Source organism: Pteronotus mesoamericanus, unplaced genomic scaffold, assembly GCF_021234165.1.
Source record: "Pteronotus mesoamericanus isolate MK-2021 breed Mesoamerican mustached bat unplaced genomic scaffold, CSHL_Meso_final contig_73, whole genome shotgun sequence".
Taxonomy (NCBI): domain Eukaryota; kingdom Metazoa; phylum Chordata; class Mammalia; order Chiroptera; family Mormoopidae; genus Pteronotus; species Pteronotus mesoamericanus.
Window position 1 is genome coordinate 32,901,396 of NW_026555245.1, and position 25,954 is coordinate 32,927,349.

Genomic DNA, 25,954 nt, shown 5'->3' on the forward strand with positions numbered 1-25,954 from the left:
CCTTTCAGTTAAAAGTATCATGAAAGCAGGGAGTATATCTGATGTCACACTATTGGCTAGTGTTTGGCAAGTGTGTCTCTCTGTTTTTGAACATATGTAATTAAAAGTTAATGAGAGTGATTAAGTAGAAAGCATTGTCAGTCATTCAAACCTTATTCTAGATAGGTTGAATCAATTTGCCTCTTTCCTCTTTCCTCTCACCTAGTGCAGCCCACTGAAGGAAATGGAGGTTTTACTAGAAGAAGGGAAAACCAACTTTGGAGCAAACCACTCTTCAGAATGAGGCTGCTGCTCAGAGGCTGTGCTTTAAGTTGCAAAGGACAACCTGAAAACACTTGCTTTTAGGGGTCAGAAGATAAATTTCTCTAATTCTTTTTTGGTTCTTAAAATATGTCCATGGTCCAAGATCAACAAACTAAGAAGTATGAGCACATATGAACTAAGCTGAATGTTGTCATCCATTAAACTTATAACCTAGTAAATTTGGCACATGATATTGTTTGATTAGACTCATATGTTAAGACATTCATATAAGTCACTTTAATTAAAATTATGTTCACACAACTAAGTAAAGTAGTTCTAGAGGCAGCAAGGCAGTGGGAAAGACAGAGCTAGATGAAACAAGTACAGTCTCAGATTCCTCCAAAACCCCCTAGAGTGGTGTAACTCCAACTAGCCCCTCTGTGGCATTGGTAATAATAGTAATACCTTACATTTATTGAGTGTTTACTAGTGCCAGTACTTATTTAAACATTTCACTTATATTAACTCATATCCCATTTGTCCGCAGAGCCACCATATAACAATGCCAGGCACCTTTAGGTCAGCATGACTATTGAGGCCCTAGAGAAGCCTGTTTCTTTATTTTTTAGGAGTTGACTTCTCTCACTGTTCTCTGAAAGTAGTACCCAGCAGTCTAATGTATGGCTGTAAGTCAAAAGCTGGCGGAAGTGGTGAGGGACCCATCCCATTGAACAGGGTAAAGAAGAGGATAGAGATATGGAAAGAGAAAGCACAGATATGACTGGGGATATCATGTAGGTTTTAGGCCCCTAGGAAAAGAGAGAAGGGGAAAGGAAGGAAACTTAGAAAGGGAACTGGGAAAAGATAGCAAACAATTTCTAGGTCCTGCTCAACCAGAGAACCCTAGGTGAAAGAAAGGGTGGACTCCTTTCTCTGGTTATATAAGGGAAGCTCTGCAACAAACTCATGGAGGGTCTCCTTCCACACAGGTCCACTGCCTGAACCCACGGGAAGAAGAAACTCCCTCCACTGCTTCTTTGTTTTACTTGCTGCTTTGTTCTGGTTCCATGGCTATCAGATTTTTCTAAAATAATCTGGTTTTCAACTATTATCCTGCTGTTACCATACGTAACCTCTAATTTATCAAGCATGAGTCCTAATGTTTGCTTTGGAAAGTATCACAGCCATACCCATGATGAAGCTTCCAGAAAGCTGAGGATACTTCTTTTACAGGATCAGTTTATATAGCATTAACCATGAAGTTGGTTGTTAGAATAGGAATTCTGATCCAGAAGTTGAAAAGTGAGTAAGTAAGGAAGAGGCAGGGTCATTAAACTCTTGAACATTTTTACCACAGGCACCCCCTACCTCTTTCCCCTCATTTCAAAGTCAGTAGGGAAAGACCCAGCTAATCTTCACTGATACTGTGGATAGTCTGAGAACACCTTGTTTTCTTTCTTTGGAAAATGTGCCACAAGAAAGCATCATGTATCTTGCCAGGATGACTTGTGTTAGTGGTCAGGGTTAGAGTCCCCCCACCCAGAGAGGAATCTGGCTGAGAGGAGACTCTATTCCATTCCATTGACTGAAGAATAGATGTCTTTCTCCTTCACCCATTGACCTAGTGCCTTCTCCCAGTGGAAAGTGCTTTTAGTCCTACTGTCATTCTTCAGCGAACTGCCTGGGTAATAAATTCAAGTAGAAGCCAGGAGGAACTAACTGGAGTGAACCTTATATTGTGTGCTACAAAGACCCTACCAAAAGAGTGCTCAGATGTATTTCAAGTCATTCATGGGACTGTATTACATGGCTCCAAAAAGGAACACTAATTAGATACAGTGCCGTATTCAACAAACAGCTGTCAGTATGCAAGAGGGCCAAAAAGAAGTAAATAAAGCCTGCAGCCAACATCAGACGGTGGATCACAGACTAAGAGGGAGAGAAGATGAAGAGAGAATGCTGGGGTCTTCTCTGAATTGTCTGACATTTACCTTTCAGTTGTTCTAGACAGTATCTCTTTCCATTTTTCCCGTAAGTGAGCACCACATGTTCCAGGAGACAACTTCAGTCCACATATTTGCTTCTTTGTAATGCATCAAGCTTTATTACCCTTTCCCACTTATAAACAAACACAATGAACTTGCTATGCAACAGACTTAAGCAGTAGTAATAGTTTAATAATGTGCTAAAATGTTTCTCCTATACTAGTCCTGCCTCTAACTTGACTCTCCACCACAATTATTTTTGTAAATGCAATATGAAAACAAAAAAACGCATAATTCTGTACTAATAAAATGAAATTTTATGTCATGCTTTAAAAAGGACTACAAATTACTGCTTTAAACATGCTAATTTGGGGAAATGGCTAGACATTTATTTTAGACTAGACCAAAAAATAGTGAAAAGTCAGAAATACTGATTTAAGAAAAGATACTGCTAAACTGGAGCTAATTCAAAGAACGGGACTAAAAATAATAAAAGGCCTCAAGGAATGAATATTTTCAAAATTGGGAGAATTTAAGAGTCTAACATGACAAACTACAACCAGTCCTACAAACACCTCTGGGGAATTAGATTCCAAAAGTCTGTATTGTTCAAAGGAGAAGAAAAAGAAAAGCACTGAAATAACAGCAACCTCCTTCCCCCAAAATGAACTCTTAAACTAAGTGTTTTAAATGTTTTTACTCAGACCAGCTTTCAGATGCCTGGAGATGTTAAAAACTAGCCAGGCAAAGCATTTGTTTTCAGATAACAAGCTTATCGAGTAAGGAGGGTGGGGTTAATCATTTATTATATCATACATTTCAAAGTTCTTATGTCTGAACCTGAATAAACACATTGGAATGGTTTGGAACTGTTTAATATACCTGTTACCAGTGTTCACTTAATAGGCACAGAGTAGAACACACCCAAAGCTGAATAAACTGGAGAATTTCATATTATTTCACAGGGTCACAAATCTGGAAAGATGTTATTTTATTGAGCACAAACCTGATCTATAGTAAAGTGTTAAAATGGTTAATGATTAATTTTAATGGGCACTTATTTCCGTTAAACATGTTATATTCCAAAAGTATTGACCATTGAGAAGGGCAGTAAAGAAAATCTGTGACTCTTTTATACCAGGAAAAAGGGAAACAAAAAGAAAGACTCTTTAATATATCTTGTATATGTGAAAATGAGGTGTCCCAGCGACTAACTATTCCAACAACCAACTTCATGGTTAATGCTGTATAAACTGATCCTGTCAAAAAGGAGGATGTCTGAGCCAAGAATGACTGGCACCCCCTCCAAATCAACCCCATTTTTTGTTCTTTGCACTTATAGTGATGTGTTAGAGATTTAAATATTATGTTCTTGAAATATAATAGAGTTGTCTACACACACTGTCTAGACAGGGCAGGGGCTGTGTCTGTTTAATTTCATTTTCATAACAGCTAGCAGTCTTGCACAAATAAATGCTTTTGATGATGATGTTGATGTTAGTATAAGAAGGTGGCCAAAATTGGGGGGATAAAGCTTGATACCTTAACATTAGTGCTTTCTAGTGCATGCATGTGCTGGGTGTTATATATAATTTACAAATGTCTGGCTATTTATTGAATAATAAATTATTTTGGCATATTTTATGTTTCTTAATATTGGTCTGTAAAATTTGTTTACATGAAGGAGGAAATATCAATCTGTCCATTGAGAAAGTAGGCAAGAATCCCTACTCAATTTTCCTGGTGTCTGAAATGAAAAGTATTCTTGTAAATCTGTATTTTAGATAAAGAAGAAACAAATTAGACACCCCATTAAGATTTTCTAAGATTTCTTCCTTAGAAAGCTGTCAAGATTCAGATTTCCTGCAAGATTCAAGAAAACAGAACTGGAGTTGGTACAAAGAAAATACGACTTTTTTTTTTTTACTTTTTAAAATATATTTTATTTATTTATTTATTTTTAAAGAGGAGGGAAGGGAGGGAGAAAGAGAGGAAAAGAAACATCAACATGTGGTGGCCTCTCATACACCTCAAACTGGGGACCTGGCCCACAACCAAGACAAGTAACCTGGCAGGGTATTGAACTGGAGACCTGTCGTTCACAGGCCAGAGCTCAATACACAGCTACACCAGACAGGTGCACATGGAAATTTTCTTTTCTTTTTTTGTTTTTGAGCCTCTTTGCATATTCTTCTATACATTGGGATCCAAAGTTAATAAAACATAAAGAGAAAGCATTCAAAATGACTTCTTTTTCATTTATTCAATGCATTAGTTCTTTGTTTTCAGGAACAATTATTGGAGTACTTGTATATAAGAGCAAGCCCAATGATCAAAGATGCCTGTCCTCCTGGAGCTTATGCCTTCTTGAAGACAGAAGATTAAAAAAAATATGCATAAAAAGTAAATTATATGTTGTACTTGAGGGTGATTAAGTGTTATGGAAAAAAAGAAAAGCTGAGAGGATAAAAAAGAATTAGTAATGGGAGTGGGTGTTGCAGTTGTTCACAGGGAAGTCAAAGTACGTTTCAGTGAGAAGGTGTAACGGAGCAAAGACTTGACAGAGGTGAGGTTGTCCCCTACTTGGAATCAGGGCAAAGACAATTCTGAGCAGAAAGGATTCACAGTGTGTGTGTTCCAGAGCATATTCCTGGAGTGTTCAAGAGGTAGCTGGGAATCCAGTGTGGCTGATGCCAAGTGAACGAGGGGGACAATAGGGGAGAATGGAGCCAGATCTTTACCTCTATTTGAGGTGAGGATTTTGGCTTTTAATCTGAGTGTCGTGGGGAGCCATTGCAGAGCTATCACAGAAAGGTGGCAAGATCTGCTTTGTGCTCTGATAAGGTTATTGTGGCTGCTTTTTGACAGAAGACTGTAGGAGGGCAAGCACAGGAGAAGGAAGATCAGGTAGGAAACTTGTAATAATGCAGGCAAGACATGATGGCGGCTTGGACTAGACTGTGGTCAGATTCTGCATACTTTTGTATGTAGAGCCAATCTTTCCTGATGCATTGACTGTAGGAGGCACAGATCATTCTATAGCAGTGGTTCTCAAAGTGTGATCACCGAACCAGCAATATTGGCATCATCTGGGAACCTTTTCCTAGTGGGACTTCTTGGATCTCCCTCTAGAGCTACTGAAAAAGAAACGGGGGGGGTGGGGCCCTGGCAATCTTGAATTTTTAACAGCTCCTCGGGTGATGGGACACATGCCCAAGTGTGAGGACCGCTGCTTCAAGATGTGGGGCCTAAAAGATTGGAGTTGGCATTGACTGTGATGGGGGTGGCTGCCGAGGGAACATATTTGGGGGGAGGGTGAAGGAACAGGGGTTCAGGTTTGGACATGTTGAGTTTGTGATGTCTTAGGTGTCCAGATGGTGAGGAAGCAGTTGTATATATGAATCTGGAGTTGAGGAGAGAGGGTCCGAGTTGGAAGTAGAAACAAATATTGATTATGTTTCTGAGAACAAAAATTATATCAGTGAATATTTACAGTTCAGTGGTTTCATCTTAACTTTGAATAAAAGGAGTAGAAAGACAAGTAATAAAGACCAAAGTATACAAAAGAGGCAGCTCTCCATCTATTCAAGTGTTCTAAGAGATTTGAGACCTTTAGGCCAATGCCTTCAGCCATGTATCATAGAGGGGCCTTTTATGGCAAACTTTTCCTGTTTTGCCATCAGTACATTGGGGGTTCCTAATATTTTCAGGGTAAAACTTAGAGCCAGTAAAATTTTCTAAAGTCACCAAGAAGCTGATAAATTTCTAATATATTTACCTCATAAAGTGGCAGTCCAGATGGCTGGTGGATGGAGTAGGTGCCTTGCTAAATAATTCTAATTTTGTTTTATGCACAGTAACTCTTATGGCCGGTGAATGATTAGGGCAGAAAAGAGGAGAAAGAATTTAGAACAGTTGCAGTGTAGGGAAATGCAGTGAGCAGGGTAGATTCTTCAGTTACTGTATGTGGTCACCTAATATATAATTTCCAGTGTTATTTTTAATACTATCAGGTATTAATAGCTACTCTACAAATAAAACTATAGAATCAGAATATAACATTTATACCGAAGCACTCATAATACTTTCAATTGAACAGCAAAATCAGCAGAAAAAGCCAGCCACTGAATATTTAAGAGTAAAGGTAAAACAGAGGGATGTCCCTCAGGAAGGAGAATGTCTTCTTTAAAAAGCAAAATAAAAAGTAATGTATCTTCTGACCCTGAATTTATATTCTGTATATTTTTTCAAAACCATTTTAAAGGCCTTTCAAATGCTACCACTTCAGCTGCTGAGATATAATCTTCTACATTTCACCCAGTGAGTCCCCTTTTGTCCCACAGTGTAATCTGATCCACCTGTCATCATCAGGGGACATCTGGGATCCATCTTATCTTTCCCACTGGCTAGTTGATTAACCAGAAAATATTTTGAATTGGATTCATATATGGCAGGACTCCACAGACTTTATGAATTATAATAAGAGCATATAAAAGGTCAGATTTTATTTTTGTGTTTTTAAAGAAACTCTGACACGGGTAGGATTAAGTTCTTGAAAATTGGAGATAAAAATATTATATTGTATTAAATGGCTAAATACAGTAAGTCATGGGATCATCTATTTTAAATAAAATATATTTTTTCAGAGTGAAAAAAAGTCCTAGCTCATAGCCTGACACAGAGTTGTTCAATCTACAGAGCTATAACTGTAAGTTGGAAATAAACAGTTCAATAAACATTATTTCGCTCTCTCCTACTCTGTTTCTGCTGGGTGGTGTATCTGGGGATGTATGAGAGGCTGGAATTTGGATGTCTCTAGTCTGGTGCATCCTTCCCACAGCATGTTTTCTGCCAGGCTCTTGTGAAGGGTGGGCCGTGGTGGGGGGGATGTGTTTGGTTCATTCCATATTCGGTATACCCTAGGGGATACCACCTCTTTTAGTCAGAATGGGTGGCCTATGGTATCATAAAGCACCTCTCCAAAAGCTGACATTTCGAAGATGATGGCCAGGACAAGATGCAAAATACTCTTCAAAGCAGTTAGGACATCAGTTTCTAAATATGACTTTTAGGAAGATCAGGAAGCATAATGATTTCAAGGACCAAATTATAATTAAAAACTTTGTACATGGTGACTCTCTATACAAGTAGGAGTTTTTCTGCTGTAATTATGATTATGATGCATATTGGACAAGAATCTACAATGACTTTGCTTGAGTTTCTACCCCTGCAGCCAGGTGATCCCAGATGCATCAGGAGTTCAGTGAGTGTCTTGAACTATGCTTGAGATGTTTTGGATTCAACAAAAAGAAACTTTTGCCAAATCCTTCTTTCCTTAATTTTTAAACATGTATTTTAAGGGAAGTTTGATTCATATGTTTCTAATTCATTTACACTTAAATCATCAAAATATTATTTTGTAAGAGCCATTTGATGTCCAAGAAGCTTTCTAAACCTGTTTTATAAGTCCTCTTAAGTCCTTTTTCTTAAAACAGGAAGTTGCATTTTGCCAAGTACAAATAAACTCAGATATTAAAAAGGTTCAAGTTCAGTTTCTAACTCTGAACTCCAGGTTTTAAGTAGATTCTCAAATTAACAAAATATAGTTTCCCACCCCTAGAAAAATATGGGTGGAAGAAAAGACAGTAGTAATTAAGTATTCACAAAAATTATTCTCAGAGATATATCTCCAGTTGTGGAAACTCATAAAACCTATAACAGGTGTTCTTATAACTAATAGATACAGGTGAATCCTGAGCAGAAACAATCTGTCTGCTTCTTGTTCTCTGTGATGTGTCTAAATAAGTTTCCCGCTTTTGTCACAGAAAAGAAAACCTAAAAATTCAAGTATTTTAACTTCATTTTTTACTAATTTTACCCTTGAGTCTCATGAATTTTAGTAAAGATAGGAAGAGTCATCATATTTTGTTGAACAGAAAGGACTCATAAGAGACTCTGTGGGAGTATGTCTGCACTAAGGTGATGTAACATCAAGTTAAAAATGTAATTGACACTGTTTTCTTTGAATTGGATAAATGAAGAAAATTATCTCTGATGCATACTAAGACATCTCTTAATTATATGTCATCCATATTACTTTAATGTAGAGGTGATCCAGCCTAACCCTGGAATTCCCTGTAGTTAGTTCACTTATATTTATAAACAAAGAAGGTAAAGATAATTAAGAGAGGGGTCTGAAACCACTCTGTACAATTTGTTCAGTATTATGTTTTATTGAGTCCACTTCAATATTTGTTGTGTGCTACTGAGCAATGAAGTGACTCTTGGGATGAAAGGTAATACGCAATTGAATACTTGTTATTTAAACATTATTAATTAAACTTGCAGTTCACTGTGGAAGCTCTCTGTGCAATGGCCACCAGGGAAACTTGCTGACTGTGTGAAGCTGGTTTTACTAAACTTGCTAAACAAGGGGGAGCAGCACCTTAACAGTCTCTGCAGCGTTTCAGACGGGGGAATTTAGGGAAGAAGATGGATAGGGTAGGGGGGCTGTGGTTAGTCACAGGGTTATTTTAGGACAGAAGCTAGTAAGTGAGGTCTAGGCAGAGACTGGTAGGATTTGTCACCTAGGAAAGCTGCATTCTTATTTTTGGAACATAAATCCAAAGACTTAATGTTAAGTCAGTTTGTTGTACTTTTATCTTGGAACACATGGTTTGAAAGGAGCTAGTGTTAAAACATTTAAGTTCAGGTAGTTGCATTGCCTGTCACACAATTTACCTGTTTCGTGATTTATAGCATGGTTTTGTAGGCTATGGTTTTTGGTTTACTTATTATGACAAACAAATATCACAACAAAGTATAATACATATTTATCTTTTAAACATTTTAATATGTAGCTTATTCTTTAAGAAATTAATAAGTAATGAATTTTAATTTTACTTTTCCTGACAATCTTCAAAATCATATAACCTTGCAGGGTGCTAATATCTATGTTATAGAAATTTTTCTTTTCTTTTAGTACTATGTATTAACTCTGAGAACTTACAAAATACAATAAAATGCCTTTGAGAGTTTATATTGTATTTGGGATCTATTTGTGTTCATTCTAAATAAGTATTTAATTTTTTATATCCCATCTTGTCAAGAAAATTTATGCTTCCCCAAATATTAGAGCCTTATATGCTACTTATGTACCACTAAAGTTCAATAAAAGTGTCAGGAATTCCATTTTATAAAATAGAGTAATGCTATTCTCATAATGTTTATTTAAATGTGAAGGGATTTTTCAGAGAAAGAAAATTTGTGTATCAGAACTCTCAAAAGTGGTATGTAGTAACCAATAATTGCTGAAGACCATATGTTAATTTTTTTATTTGAGGTAAAAACTATAATAAAAGCCTTTCCACAAGTGGATATCCTATGTAGTACCTCTTAATCTGAACACATGGTGGAAAAAAAATAGACCTATGAAAAATCCTGTACAAGGGATAGGCAATATTTACCTTTTTAAAGTTACATCATATCTGCTTTCACTGAAGTTTATCATTTATTAGATAATAACCATGTTAGTTACAGTTTTATGTTTCAAAATGCCCTTTATAAAATGTATATTTAAAACATTCTTGTTCTCCACTGGTCTCTGCCAACACTATTTAAAATTCAAATTCAAAAAATCTCCTTATTCTCCAACTCTTTCTATTCAGTGGCTTCGTTAAATAGTAGTATCTACCATGTACTATGTTTCTTGTGTCAGTATTTGGCCTACAAAAGGTCAGGAAATTCTCACAATGAAATGCCTTGAGAACTAGGTGTTGTTATTGCCTCTGCTCTAGACATAGGAAACCGGGGCTCAGGGAGCCCCACTGTGGTGCGGCCACACTCCCATCCGAGAAGGACATCCATACCGTTCCCCTCCGCCGTGCTGCCTTAAGCTAATGAAATTCACGTATAAATGCTGTTTTCTTTTTTGTTCCCCATGTTTAATTCTAGATACCATGCAGCCTAAGTTTAAATAAAAAACTTTTGAACAGCCCCACAAAAACTTTTTGAATGAAATCATCACAACTCTTTTGCTGCTGTTGGCTAAAATACTTTCATCAACAGAGATGCTTATGCTATCAACTAATCCTCTGATTTTACTAAGTTCCATTTAAGTCACAAGGAGATAAAAATGATATTACAATGTGGGGAAACTCATGGACCATTAGACATCTTTCAGAAAATATATTTCAAGGTGGTTACTCTCCCAACTAATGTCAATCAGGTCTACTTCAAGCTGGATTCTTTCTCATTTAACTTTAATCAGAAAATATACTTCAAAGTGGTTACTTTCTCAAATATATTCATTCTGAGGACCAAATAGTCATATGACCTCTCAGATGATATGAGACAGTCCATCTGTAATAACCAGGATATTTGCTTTGTTTTCCAAGACCTTGAAAGATCACATACCTGTCCTTCTCAACCTGTACTTGTCCTTCCCCTCTTTCTTCTCCAGGACTGTCCACCAGAAGCAGGTGATTTCCGGGCCCAGCAATGCTCAGCTCATAATGATGTCAAGCACCATGGCCAGTTTTATGAATGGCTTCCTGTGTCTAATGACCCTGACAACCCATGTTCACTCAAGTGCCAGGCAAAAGGAACAGCCCTGGTTGTTGAACTAGCGCCAAAGGTCTTAGATGGGACTCGTTGCAACACAGACTCTTTGGATATGTGCATCAGCGGTTTATGCCAGGTAAGTACTGGCTTCTTTTCATTGTTTTTCCAGAGGATTTTAGTGTCTTTGTATAGATACCCTTTCTACCATTCTGCTATCTGAATCACTCAGTGCTGATTTTTATTGTTTATAAATAATGACAGATTTTAAAGTAGAGGTTTAATTTCAGTTAAAACTACAAGTGTTGTATTTTGTGTTAAGGAAAAGTAGGCTAGAATTTTTTTTCTTTCCTTGTGTCTCATTTGAATATGGAAGAATAAAAATTCTTGAATATTGCGTCATTTTTTGGACTTGATTCTGAAATTGCCTCTACCTCGGTTGTCCCTGGAATGTGTTTTATGTATGTATGTATGTGTATGTGGAAGCATCTATTTTCATTTACTTAGAGCTTCAAAATCACTCAGACGAGGTTAACTCTCAAATCTCCACACTGTAGAAAACTTGTTTCTTTATCGTAACTCTAATTATGTTGAAAGTTCATTCAAAGTCTCCTGAAAGACACGGCAGTGGCAGCTAGATTAGATTTCAGCCAGGTGAACCTTTAAAATAGGACAATCAAGAAGTTTGATTTCTGGTATCAATTTATCAATGTCTACTTTGGGAGGGGAGCTAGTAAGGTGAAGGAGAGTTAGTATGTTTGCCATCTTGATTTTAAATTCTCCTTTTTTATTGTTGACACTGCTGCAGATGGCTGCCACCCCAGTCTTCACCACACTATTGTCTGTGTCTATGAGCTATGCGTATATATTCTTTGGCTAATAATCTTCACCTTTTTTTATCCAACCCCCCACACCTTCCTCTCTGACTGCAGTCAGTCTGTTCCATGTATCTATCCCTCTAGTTCTATTTTGTTTGTCATTTTTTTTGCTCATTAGATTCCACACATAAGTGAGATCATTGGATATTTATCTTTTTCTCACTGGCTTATTTCCATTAGGATGACCCAGCCTAATTTTTGAAGCAAGTAGTTGCTATATTTTCCTGCGTGCTATAGACACTTCACCATATACTTTTATATCTCACAAAGTAGATATTTTGAGAATCTTTGCCTCTCCTTCCCAAGAAAATATTGGTGGGAATTTTTCTGTCTTCAGACTCTAATATCACAACTAACAATATAATAATTAACATAAAATGTCTCACTAATTTGTTGTTTCAATTTCACATTAATTTAAACCAAATCTGTATTCAGATACAAAAGGAATAACTGTACTGTAAAGATATGTAGTGTACAAGATATGGGATATGTCCCTGCAAGGTTTTATGTCCATGAGAGGGAGAAGACATCTAAACTTTCATGAGGTCTAGAATCATGAGACAGGGAAATTTTGTCACGTCTAAGCACTTCTCAGGTAGGAGGATGGGGATGATGTTTACATCTGAAGTTTTCTTTATATATAAGAAATATGTGAATTTCAGATACAAATTGGAATTTAGACTCTTACCATTTTTTAATTTAATCTTTATTGCATTTTTTTTCTGTTACCATTTAGTCCCCTTATACCCACCTATCCCCAGCAATCACCACACTGTTGTCCATGTCCATGAGCCCTTTTCCCTTACTACTTTAAAGCTAAGAAGGGTTTAAAGATGATCCAGTCTAAAAGCAATACATTTGATCATCATTTGTGACGTTTGGTGTTTGCTTCCTTCTCTAGGACTCTCAGTGGCATTGAAATGGAATTATGGAGTCTCTAAAAGCTTTGAGAATCATAGAGAATTGAAAGCAAATAGATATAGAAAAGGGGCTATGTTGGAGGGAATGGCAAGTAAAATAATAACAATTCCTTATGCATGTATACTGTTGAATATAGCAAGACAGATTCCCATTTTATAAATGAAAAAAATGAGGACAGAGAAGTTGTATGATTTTTCTGAAAGTTATATGGTTGGGCGTGGCAGAAATGGGGCTAAATTCCAGGTATCCTGGTATCTACTTTAAAGTTATTTGTACTATATTACACTGAGACAAATGAACCAAAATAAACAAGACAGGTCAGCAAATTAGGTTTCATCCCTCTCTGTTGCACGGGAGTTCAACGTGGCATGTTTTTTTCCCTAGTCTAATCCTGCCAGCTGGCCTCCTGTACCTTGGAAACTAAAAGGAAATCCTATATCAGCAGCAAAAGAATAAATTTTATATGTATTAAATATGAAATGACAGTGCTGGGTTTTTGGTTATAAGTATAAGCATGCCTTCTTAAGTTAGATTCTTACATGTGACTTGTTAGATTTAGTGGCCAATGTAAACTATACAATATCTGTAAAGAATTGTGGCATATTGTACACAGAAATTATATGTGGTTATTATTATGGTCTTCATTTATCTGTCTTATTAGAGGCAATAGTACGGTAAAGGAGATGAAAAACTCAGACTTGACTTAGTCACTAATAAGCAGTTTGGCTGGAGAGCAGGGTACCCCCAGAGACACAGTAACAAGAGCGAGTTTGCAAGAAAAATCACAGAAATTTGAATGGCACACAGGACTATCGTAAAGTGAGTGGCCAGGAAAGAGTTTTAGTGGAGAAAAGACATAATCGTAGGTCTGCTTTAGAAAAATTAATAGAGCTGCATTTACAGGATGCCTGATGTGGAGGGCCCTGGATGGCCCTGGAGGCCAAGGGACCAGCTGAAAAGGAGGCCCTTAGGACAGCCAAGGGGAAGGCAAGTGCGAGCCCTGGCCTGCACAGGGACCGTGGGAGAAGACAAGCAACCAGGTCTAAAACCAGGCGGGAGTTTTCATTTTGATTATAACCAGGGCAGAGGGTAGAAAGAAATCAATAAAATTAATCATGCTCAGGGGATCAAAGGCTACCTGTTAATACAAATGGATAATGGATGTAATTTTTAATCCTTGCTCCTATTACAATAATAGCCTTGTGTTTTCATTATTAAAACCTACCTGAATTTTATAAAACAAGGGAAGGAACAGAAAATAGCAAGATGAGAGTGGAATAAAGGTGGGCTATTTCAGTACATGCTTTTCCAGAAGAATAAGAGTGAGGTTAGTCACCAAAAGAAAAGCACTCACTACTATCTCAAAAGGGTTTAAATGCATACATTTTATTCTTAGAAAAACTTTCTATATTTAAGTTTTATCTGTATATTGGCAATGAGTATGTTCCATCTTTGGTAAGAAATATTAGGAAGAAGTCGTATTTTCATATTTTTAAAACTGCGAAAAATCTTAATGCTAACTTAAATATATAGTTTTTATAACTAGCTTTTCCTAGTTTCCTGGAAAAAAGAAGTCATCTCCCTTGCCCTATTTTCCCATCTCTCACATTTCTACCCCATTGTTGGGGATTCTTAGCTTTTTCTCTGCCTTTATTTTAGTCTTATTATAATTTTTTGTAAGTTGCATCATATATTTTTTGATGGAGCATATAACAATTTTTTATAAACAGTAAGTGAACACACTAATAAATTAGCACAGGTGAAACTTATGGGAAATATATAGTTGATCTGTTGACATTTGATAGTGGTATATGAAGAATACCATGGTAGAATACATGCATATGTGTAACTATACATAGAACAAAACCGTAAAGCAGATATACCTAAGTGTTGTAGTACTTCAGGGAAATTAGATATCATGTATTTTGCATTCGAATATTGCTTCAAATATTTTTGAGGCTAAGCAAATAAAATTATAAACTGTAAAGAAGCAAACATTTAGCTTTGGACATAGTCTGACCTTGATAGAAAATGACAACATAATTATAGAGATCTGTTATTTATAAGCACCAATTATTTCAATATATGTATTTAATACTCAGATAAGAACCACTATTTCAAAACTGGACTTTTAACTCAACCAAAACTATGGAGGCCTAGACTTTTGAGCCAGGGGATGCTTTTGCAATTAATAGATACAGCTATTTCACAGAGGAAGAGATTGAGATCTGGAGACCATCCCAGGTTCATGAATGAGTGTATTATCTGTATTTGTTGTGAATGTGCTTCAGGAACATTCTAGCCTCATCACTATTTACAAATAAACTTTATTTTTATTCAGTAATGTTAGAGAATCATACTAGGCAGTAAAATAACTTTCATTTTTATTGACCTAACAATCTATTACTTTCTGGTTTACAACATAATGATTCAGTATCTGTATATGTTGCAAAATGATCACCACAACAAATCTAGTTAATCACCACGCATATTAACAAAATTTTTTCTTGTGATGAGAACTTTGAAGATATACTCCCTTAGCAACTTTTAAAATATGATAAACCATAATCATCATGCTTATTTTAAAACAGGAGGTGTGTACCTTTTGGTTTTCCACCTTGACCCATTTTGCCAACACCACCTGCCACCCACTCCCCACCTCTAGCAACCTCCATACTGTTTTCCATAGTGACTGCATCTACTGACGTACCACAAACAGTGCATAAATGTTCCCTTTTCTCCACACCCTTGACAATGCTTACTTCTTGTCTTTTTATTAATAGCCATTCTAACACTCTGAGGTGATTGATATCTCACTGTGGTTTTGATTTGCATTTCACTCATGATTAGTGATGTCAGCATCTTTCATGTGCATGTTTTCCACTTGCATGTCTTCTTTGGAAATATGTTCAGTCAGATTGTTTTCTTTGCCATTGAGTTGTATGAATTCTTGATATATTTTGAATATCAACCCCTTGTCAAATATGTGGTTTGCAAATATTTTCTCCCATTCAGTATATTGACGGTTTCCTTTGCCGTACAAAAGCTTTTTATTTTGATACAGCCCCACTTGTTTATTTTTGCTTTTGTTGCTTTTGCTTTTGGTATCAAATCCAAAAAATTATCACCAAAACCAGTGTCAAGGAACTTTGCCCCTGTTTTCTTCTAGGAGTTTTACATATAGGTCTTACATTCAAATTTTTTATCCATTTTGGGTTTATTCTTGTATATGATGTAAAATACAGGTACAATGTCTCTCTTTTGCATGTGGCTGTCCAGTTTCCAACCCCAGTTTTTGAAGAAACTGTCCTCTCTGAATTGTATATTCTTGACTCTTTTGTTGTAAGTTAGTATAATTCACTATATTTATGTGGGTTTATTTCTGAGCTCTCTATTCTGTTTTTATGCCAATATCATACTTTATATTACGTATTGCTTTGTAATATAGTTTGAAATCAGGTAGGGTGATGCCTCCAGCTTCATTCTTTCTCAAGATTGCTTTTGCTATTCAGGATTTTTTCTGGTTCCATACAAATTTTATGATTGTTTGTTGTATTTTAGTGAAAAATTCCATTAGAATTTAGATAGGGATTGCATTGAATCTGTAGACCACTTTGGGTAGTATAAACATTTTAACAATATTAATTCTTCCAATCTAAGAGTATAGAATATCTTTCCATCAATGTGTGTCTTCTTCAAATACTTTTATTAAGGCCTTATGGTTTTCAGTGTAAGGTTTTTCACCTCCTTGGGTAAATTTATTTCTAGGTATTTTATTCTTTTTGATGCAATTATATAATAAATGAGATTATTTTCTTAATTTCTGTGATAGTTTGTTATTGTATAGAAATAAATAAATTTTTCTAGATTGATTTTGTATTATGCAACTTTACTGAATTTATTTATTAGTTCTAACAGATTTTTTGGTGGAGTCTTTAGAGTTTTCTATATATAATAAGTTATCTGCAAATAGTAATAGTTTTACTTCCTTCTTTTAGATTATATACCTTTTATTTCTTTTTTTTGCCTAATTGCTTTGGGTAGGACTTCTAATAATGTGTTGAACAAAAATGGCAAGAGCATGCATTCATTTCTAGTTCCTGATATTAGCAGAAATGCTTTCAGCTTGTCACTATTGAGTATGACATTAGCTATGAGCTTGTCATAGGTGGCCTTTATTATGTTGAGGTACATTCTCTCTTTACTCACTTGGTTGAACATTTTTATCATAAGTGAATGCTGAATTTTGTAAATGCTTCATCTGCATCTATTGAGATAATCATATGATTTTTATCTTTCATTTTGTTTATGTGGTATAGCACATTGATTGTTTTGTGGATATTGAACCACCTCAGCATCCCTGAAATAAATCCCACTTGATCATGGTGTATGATACTTTCAATGTATTTTTAAATACAGTTTGCTATTTTATTGAGCATTTTTGTATCTGTGTTCATCATAGATTGGCTTATAGTTTTCTTTTCTTGTAGCATTTTTTTTCTGGTTTGGCTATCAGGATAGCCTGCCTGGTAAAATAAGTTTGGAGGTATTCCCTTCTTATCTATTTTTTGGAAGAGCTGGAAAAAGATTGGTATTAATTCTCCTTTAAAAGTTTGTAAAATTCACTCGTGAAGCTTTCTGGTCCTGGACTTCTGTTTGTTGGGACACAATAGCTTCTGATTTTCAGTGTCTACCATATCCAGGCCCTTTACATATATTTTTCCTAATACTTACAACTTATTAGGCAGCATTATCCTCATTTCTCAGATGAAGAATTTAGGCTTGGGCAGATTATAAAACTTGCCCAGAGACACCCAGTTCTGTGTGACTCCAAAGCTCTTATTTCTCCTAGTGAGGCTGGGTGGACAGAGGACTGTTCAGTGCTGAGTAGTGGTCTTCAAACATGTTTGCACACCAGAATTACCTGCAGAACTCTCAAAAGATAAAACTCCTGCCCTCCATCCCCCCCACCAGATATCAAATTTATTGGTTCTATATTTTAAGAACACTCTCCTTATGATCCTTATGTTGGGCCAGATTTATGAACCGTTTATAGATTAAAAGGCAGACAAAATCTAGAGTCAAATGATACATATTGAAATCTGGCTGCTCTTTAATAATCTGTAATCTTGAGCAAGTTACTTAACCTTCCTACATTCTGTTTTTAAATCTGTGAAAAATGAGATTATCTCATAAACTATAGAGTGGCAAAAGAGATAATCATATGAAAATGCTTAAAAAACTGTAAAGTGCATGGTCATGTAAAAAAGCCTGAATATTTTGAGTTCCAAAATATATTAAAGTAGTGGTTCCCTCTGTGGGATTTCATAACCCTGTAACAATTCACAAAAGTTTATGGAATGAGATAAAGTAACCAACCTATTCTGCTAAGTAAGGATGTTGAAAAAAAATTTTATAAATGTTCTAACATGTATTTTCACCATCATCATTTCGTTATTAAAATATTAACAAGAAAGAAGTAAAAACCTGATTTTAAGAATAAAGGACAATCCTTTAAATTGGATACAGTTTGCCTAATGAGAATACTGCCACCCTGTACTTATTTTACTTTTTTATTCCAGAACACAGAAATTGTCACTAATAGTGATTCACAGACCAGTATTTGGAAAGCTCTGCCTTTGAGATCATCTGGTTCAGCCACGGGGAATATTGCTGCTTTAGGTGGTGCCATTTTTCCCAGGATCTGACAGCTAGTTAATAACAGACTAGAGGTCAGAAGATCAATGTTTATCAACCTTTTTAACTATGCCCCCTATGTTATTTTTTCAGCATCACCCATGGGACAATATTTTGCCCGGCTTTAAGTCTGTCATTTATATATGAAAACAAAAGGTTTAGTGAATGTAGCTTTTCAAACAACATTCTTTTCTCTCCTTCTTCAAATCTGATAATTGTCCCCAGAGAATTGTTGTATTGTTATCCCTCCCCACGTTTAGTAACTCAGACTAAAACATGGGGATTTTTATTTGTTCATTATTATTCTAGCCTGGGTGAGGCTGGAGACAAGGCAGAGCTAGAGAGGCAGTTTGTCACAGCAAGACTAGTTAGGAGCAAAGGCTCTGGAGCCCTACTACTCATTGTAATCTAAACTCCACCACTCATTGAAAAGCTCCTAAGCCTCAGTTTTCTCATCTGTAAAATGAGATTAATATTTGTAACTATCTGATACGATTGATGTGATGATTAAATAATCAAATTCCTTAAAGTGCTTACTAGCTTTACTAATAAGTAATACTAATAATACCCAAATTATTTATTTTCTTTGACTTTTTTCTCTTTATGGATTTTTTGAGTATGTGGTTCAATGTGGTTATATGTTCAAAAGGGGAAACTGACTTCCCAATGAATGAACAGACCTTCTGTTAATTTCCGATTGAAACCTTCTTTTGCTAATAGCTCCATGATGTACCATTATTAACCCCTGATCCAGGGTAGTGAATTGCATCCTGTAGAGTTAATGAGCCATCACAAATAGGATCAGCTCTATTAGTACTGCTGTTATTAATTTATTTTCATTATCCAAATTGCCCCATTTATATTTGTTGTAAAGCACAAAGCTGGTTTCTGTTTTAAATATATATAAAAGGAGAGTAGCATAAATTTACAGGTAGAACATGTGCTGCTGTTAAAAGTAATTCTGAAGTTACTTTGAAGTCAAATACAGAAAAGTGTGTTTTATTTTTATACTTAATGATACTCATCAGTTGTTAACTAATATGTTGATGGAAAAGACCAAGAACAATTATAAACCACATCTTTTGTAATGGATCTACATATTCATAAATTACTTACTGCTATTACAGAAAATAAGACATTTCAAAAAGGAAAAGGAGACTTCCTTTCATGTAATTCTTTATATAACATTGTTTTAAATTAATAATACAATAAAAAAGCAACAAATTGCATCACAGGGTTTTAATATTAATACTGTGGCAACATTAAAATGAACCATACTTCTAACAAAGAAGGTCTTTCCATTCTTAATAATTCCTGTGGTGAGCAGTTTGAAATGAATTGAATGGAATAATTATTTCTCCATCTCTGTCTGTGACCTAAGTCACTGGTATCAAATGTCTACCAGTTATTCCGAAGGTGGTGATGTCAGAAACAAGGAGTTAGCCATTTTTCCTTCTGTGTTTTGTAATCTAATTCCACATGGAAGCATATGTTGCTTAAAAGATTTAACACACAGTCTTTTTTTCCTCCTCTTTCCATGATACAGTAAAGATGAAATGAGCTATCAATACTTCACCGTTGAATTTTGGCAAATTACTTAGTTTCTAAACATTGTTTATTTGCTCTCTCAGTAATCACTGTGTGTTGGGTACTGAGGACACAAAGTTGAATAAGATCCCTCAGGGATGATATGTTTATTAGGGTTATTGTCAAAAATTCATTCATTCATGCATTTAATAAATATTTACTTAGGAATTAGCAGCATACTAGATACTGAAAATACATGAATGGACAGAAAAATGCAGAGTGCCTACCCTCCCAGAACTTACACTCTGATGAAAGATATGACAAGTATACAGGAAAGTATACTATCCTCACTATGCTCCATTTTCTCACCCTAATCAATAGAGTATACACTGTAGACACTATACTATATTCTCTTCTCTGTAGAGAGAGGGCTTTTTCTAAAATACAAATTTACTTTATTTCTTATCTACTTGAATCATTCCAATTGCACTCTTTTTTGTTCAGGGTAAAGAAAGCCCAGATTTCTTTACATGATGGTTTTTTTACTGGATGGCTTAAAACAAGAGAAATTTATTTTCTCACAATTCTGGAGGATCGATGTCCAAAATCAATGTGTCATCAGAGCCATGCTTCCTCCAAGGAGATCAGTAGAAACTTTCTTTGCCTCTTTTTAGCAGCTACTTGGAAGCATCACTCTCTGTTTTCACCCTCACGTAGCCAGCTTCCCTCTGTGTCTAGGTGCCTCTATGTCTTTACATGACATTTTCCTCCCAGTGTCTCTTTTCTCTTCTTACAAGAACAGCAGTGATATTGGGTTAGAGCCCATTCTAATTGAGTATGACTTCATCTTAACTTGATTATGTCTACAAAGACCCTTCCAAATAAGACCACCTTAACAGGTACAGTGGTTAGAACTTCAGAATATCTTTTTTGGGAGACATGATTCAACCCACAATAAGCATATATCCCTGTTTATCTGAAGATAGTACAAACCTATATATTCATATACATATATATAAATATATTTCTGAGTTGTATATAGGAATCACAGTGGGAGAAAGTTAGACTGTGGTAAATCATAGGGCTATTTAAGACATGGGATCAAAAAAGTCCAAAGGAAGAGATAGCTGGAAAAACCTAATTGGCGCCTGGCATTGAAGAAAGAGAGTGAAGAGATGAGGGTTAAAGAGGCTGTCAGAGCCCACTTTATGAGAAAATATGTACATTATATTAAGAGTATTGGGAACTTGTAATATTGAATTAGAAAGGGGCAAAAATTGGTAGTGGGATGAAAAGGAGAGATCTGCAAACAAATCAAGATATAAAATCCATGGATTGGTTATTGGTTAAATGTAGTAGGAGGGAAAAATTGAAAGGCAAAGATGATGCCCAGATTTCTAGTTTAAGCAAAAAGTATGGTGCTACCATTCACTGGGATGCAGAACTTAAAAGAAGGGTCAGACGTTGGTTTGGGGAATGGTGAAGGATGAGAAGGTAGTATATGTACAGTGCACTATCTACTTATTGACTTGCTGAGTTTATATCCTTTCTTCCTCCTTTTTATCTCTGTCTTCTGAATTGAAAGGTGTGTTTCCATTAAATCTGTATAGTCACAGGTCTCTCTGTGTATGATTAATATTTGTCAGGTTAATCTTTTCTAAGACATTGTACTGTACCAGTTTGATAACAAGCCAACTTAAATGTTTGTTACTTTTAAGAAAAACTGTATATTAGTTTAAAATTATTTGAGGTATCCTCTCTCTTTGAATAGCTAAAAGATCTAGAAAGTGACATTCCATAAGGACTCTCCCCCCACCTTGCTGCTCAAACTGAAATACTGAAATTTTTATTTCTATTTGTTTCTCTACTTTTCAGGTGGGAGACTTTTTTTCCCCTATACCTGTCATAGAAAAACTTTTTTTGACAGTTTTATATTAAGTGTGGGTTGGAATAGACAAAATCATTGATTTTGTTTTTCCAACAAAATTCAGTGAAGTATATAGAGGCAGAGTGAATCTAATTTAGAAAAATTTTCAAATAGTTTTAGTTTTAATGCTATATAGTTTGCAGAGGGCACTATGCATATCACCATGTGCTTCTTGTCCAATACTTTGGGATATCTTTATTATTTCTACTTTATAAATAAGGAGATGGAGGCTCAGAAAAGGTCCTACAACTAGAGAAAGGCACAGCTACAATTCAAATCCTATAATTTTTATTATATGTCACTCTTTCCTCTGGGAAAAAGTATGTTATTAATGAAGCGTATCAGTAAACATACCTTTTTGTTAATAAAAGTATGACTATATGTATGTAGCTGAGGAAAGAAACTCTATGGCCTAGAAATTCCACATTTCATTAAATGAAAGCTCTACCAAGATCCAACAACTTTCTTGATTTACTCTATTATGCTTTGCCTGATGAATGATTCTTTAGGCCATTTGTTTGTAGAAATACTGAATGTGCTAATTTAACCTAATCAACTTTAAGAATGTTTAGCATTGTTAGTAACTACAAAGTTTGAGATTCTCCAAACCACCCTCACTTCTAGTGCACGATCTCTAAGATTATTTTCAGGTTTGATAATTCACTCGAAGGACTCACTATTATACTCACAGTTATAGTATATTGCAGCAAAATGATACTAATTAAAAGCAGCCAAAAGAAGGTGCATAGAGCAGTGTCCAGGAGAGTTCAAATACAGATCTTCCAGTTGTCCTCTACCAGTAGAGTTGTGTGGACTGTGCTTGATTTCTCCTGGGAACAATGTGTGAAATATGCATGGAGTATTGCTAACCAGGGAAACTCACCCACGTCTGGGTGTCTAGGGTTTTTATTGAGGCTCGATTACATAGGCATAGTTGAATACTTGCATGGCTGACCTTAGTGCCCATCCTCTCTAACGACTGAGTTGATATTGTATGGCCAAAAGCCTTCACCATAAATCATATTGTTAGTAGACTATCTGTCATGGCCTATACATGACAGACAAAGACACTCTTATCAGTCAGGAAAGTACTCACAAGGGCTTGGAGTTACGTCCCAGGAGTCAAGAGCAAAGGCCAGACATCTCTTTGGGCAAACTTTACCCTTTACTGCACACACTGCCTTTTGGGGGCTCTTTATTCACTCAACAAATATTGAATGCTTACTATTGATCACTAGGATATCCCCTGGGGCATATAGCAGTAAACAGGACTCAAGTCCTTCCCTCAAGGATCTCATAGCCTTAACTTTCTGCAGCGATCATAATTGAAGAAAAAAACACTCTCAATTTTTCCCTCATTTACTGTTTCTAACTTTGGAGAATCCCCTTATTGTCTATGAGAGGATTACATGAGAATTGCTACAACATTAACACCTAAGAGTCTTTCTGTATGTGTGTGTGTGTGTGTATCTGTGTGTCTGTGTCTGTCTCTTAAAATGTGCAGAATGATGCAGCTGCTTTGGAAAATAGTCTGGCACTTCCTCAAAATGTTCAACATAGAGTCACCATACATACCAGCAATTCCACTCCTAGTTTTACACCCAAGAGAAATGAAAGCATATGATGCCATGCTGGCCCCAAAATCTTGTATTCTTGCATAATGTTTGGCATAATAATAGCCAGAAAGCAGAAACAACTCAAATGTTTATCAACTGGTAAATAGATAAATAAAATGTGGGCTATCCATACTATGAACTATTATTCCATAATAAAAATGAATGAAGAACTGATACCTGAATGAACCTTCAAAACAATATGCTAAGGAAGAGAAGCCAGTCACAACAGGCCACATATTCTATTATTTCATTTATATAAAATGTCCAGAATAGGCAGTTCTATAGAGATAAAAAATAAGTTAGTGGTCGCCTAGGGCTAGGGGTTAGAGTGGAAAGGGGAGTGACTGCTAAAGACTATGAGGTTTCTTTTGGTGCTGATGAAAATGTTCTAAATAGATTTTGGTTATGGTTTCACAATTCTATGAATACACTAAAACCAATGAATTGTCTACTTTAAATGGGTATATTTTATAGTATGTGAATAATATCACAAGAAAGTTATTTTCTTATTTTATTTTATATTTTTATTGTTCAAGTACAGTTGTCTCCATTTTCCCCCTACCACTCTCCCCCACCCCTCACCCTACCTCCCACCCTCAATCCTAACCCCCTTTGGCTTTTTCCATGGGTCCTTTATGCAAGAAAGTTGTTTTTTAAATTAAATACAAAGTCTGTGGACTAAATCTAAAGACCGTGTTAGCTCTGAGAGTGCTCACCCTTTGACAAAGTTACTATGGCTGACCCATTAGTCAAGCTGAGTGTCCTCTTCATTCACTATGTTCTAATAAGTCATTTCTGACCCTAAGTATTTGTGTGTATTAAAAATGATTTAGAAATCAACACACAACAAATCTTTAATGAATATATGCTGAATGAATGGATAGTAATATCAGACTGGAAGTTGAATATCTCTCCTCTTCTTTTCTTTTTTTTTTTAAGGAAAATAAGTTTGGATTTGAGAGGTCTTTTTCTCTAGTATAGTAAATTCTCAACAAAGCATTGTTATTTAGCTACATTATCTATTAACTCTGCACTTCATTCATTGAGTGATTTCACAGAAGACTGCTTTAAAACTGAGAAGGAATTTGCAATCTTTCAGTTTAATCCTTTCATTTTACGTTTGAGATATTTGAGGCTCAGATAGTTTCAGTCAGGTTTTAAAATAGGGCTGCAATGTGGTTCTGAATTAGATAGGCTCTACAGGGATATGAAGGTCAATGTCATGATCCCTGTCTTCAAGAAACTTACCATCTTAGTGCTTGAGGCTCAAACACAAATTACTACATATAATCAGGAGCAGCATGCGATGGAGAAGGGCCTTGAGTTTTGGACTCAGTTTGAAGTCTGACTTCTAAACTTACTATCTGCGTGATTATGGACTATTTGGCTCTTTAAGCCTTATTTTCCTCATTTATAAAAACAGAGGTAATAATGCCTAATATTAGTAATACTATCTAATCTTTATTGAGCATTTATGTGCCAGGCACTGTGCTATGTAAACATTTTACATATGTTATCTTCTTTAATCCTGACATGAATCCATGTGGGGTTGTTACCACTTTTATAGAGGAGGAAAGTAAGGTTTAGAAAGATGAAGTACTGTAGATCCATTCATGAAACAAATATTTATTGAATATTTATTGCTAGGCATTTTGCCAAATACTAGGAATGCAATTCTCAGTACAGGATGCAGTTGGAGCAGAGAGGAGGAGCTCTGAGATTCAGTTCTGGGGGGTTGGATGGCTTTCCTTCCCAGCTCTCAGATCACCCTCTTCACCAGAATGCAGTGTTTCAGTGAAACTCCCCAGGGAAAGTAATACTCATTCCCATCTCTTGCACCTGTTTTTCTCTTGTTTCCTTTGTCTTATATTAATTTTCATGACCATCTAGCTTAACCCATGTAGACTGAGATGTCTTTACTGGCAGAGACCACATTGTACTTGTCTTCAGTTTCTTCATATTGAGTTGCACATAAGGCTGTTTCATGGGTGGATCAACAAATCGATACATCTCTCTGTTGACTATTTTTGTCTCTTGATGATCGACCCCTCTCTAAAAATCATAAATTGCTTATCCTGTCTTTTTTATCATTTAATCTATTTGGACCTTGTTCTCATTTCCTTCAAGCTATGAAACAAAGCCCATTTATGTGAGTTTAATTATTATGTTGGTGTTTTATGATAGTAGGCCAGAAATAATTTAGAAGTTGAAATCTGTTACCATCTATGTTTTTTAATTTTATTTTTCAATAAAGTTTACATTCTATATTATTTTGTATTAGTTTCAGATGTAGAGCATAATGGCTAGACAACCATATATTTTACAAAGTGGTCTCCCAAATATTTCAAGTATCCAACTGGCACATAGTTATTACAATATTATTGACTATATTCCCTATGCTGCACTTTACCTTCCCTGGGACTATTGTATGGCTACCAATTTGTAGTTCTTTACTTACTGTGGAAGATGGCACAGATCCACCTAGAAGCTTCTCCATCAAGATAACTGTCGGTTTGCTCAGTGTATCAACCAGATTCTCTGGATGAACTCTCATTGCTGAAGGCATTATATCTATCCTGGGATTAAACTTACAAAATGCAA

General features: G+C 35.7%; 1 protein-coding gene across 1 annotated transcript in view; it reads left to right on the plus strand.

Annotated features, from left to right (window-relative positions):
• Positions 1-25,954, plus strand: part of ADAMTSL1 (ADAMTS like 1) — an 890,629-nt gene that overhangs the window by 572,319 nt on the left and 292,356 nt on the right. Inside the window, exon 5 of the mRNA XM_054583189.1 lies at positions 10,690-10,926. Coding sequence (XP_054439164.1) covers positions 10,690-10,926 — 237 coding nt within the window. The remainder of the gene's footprint in view (positions 1-10,689; positions 10,927-25,954) is intronic.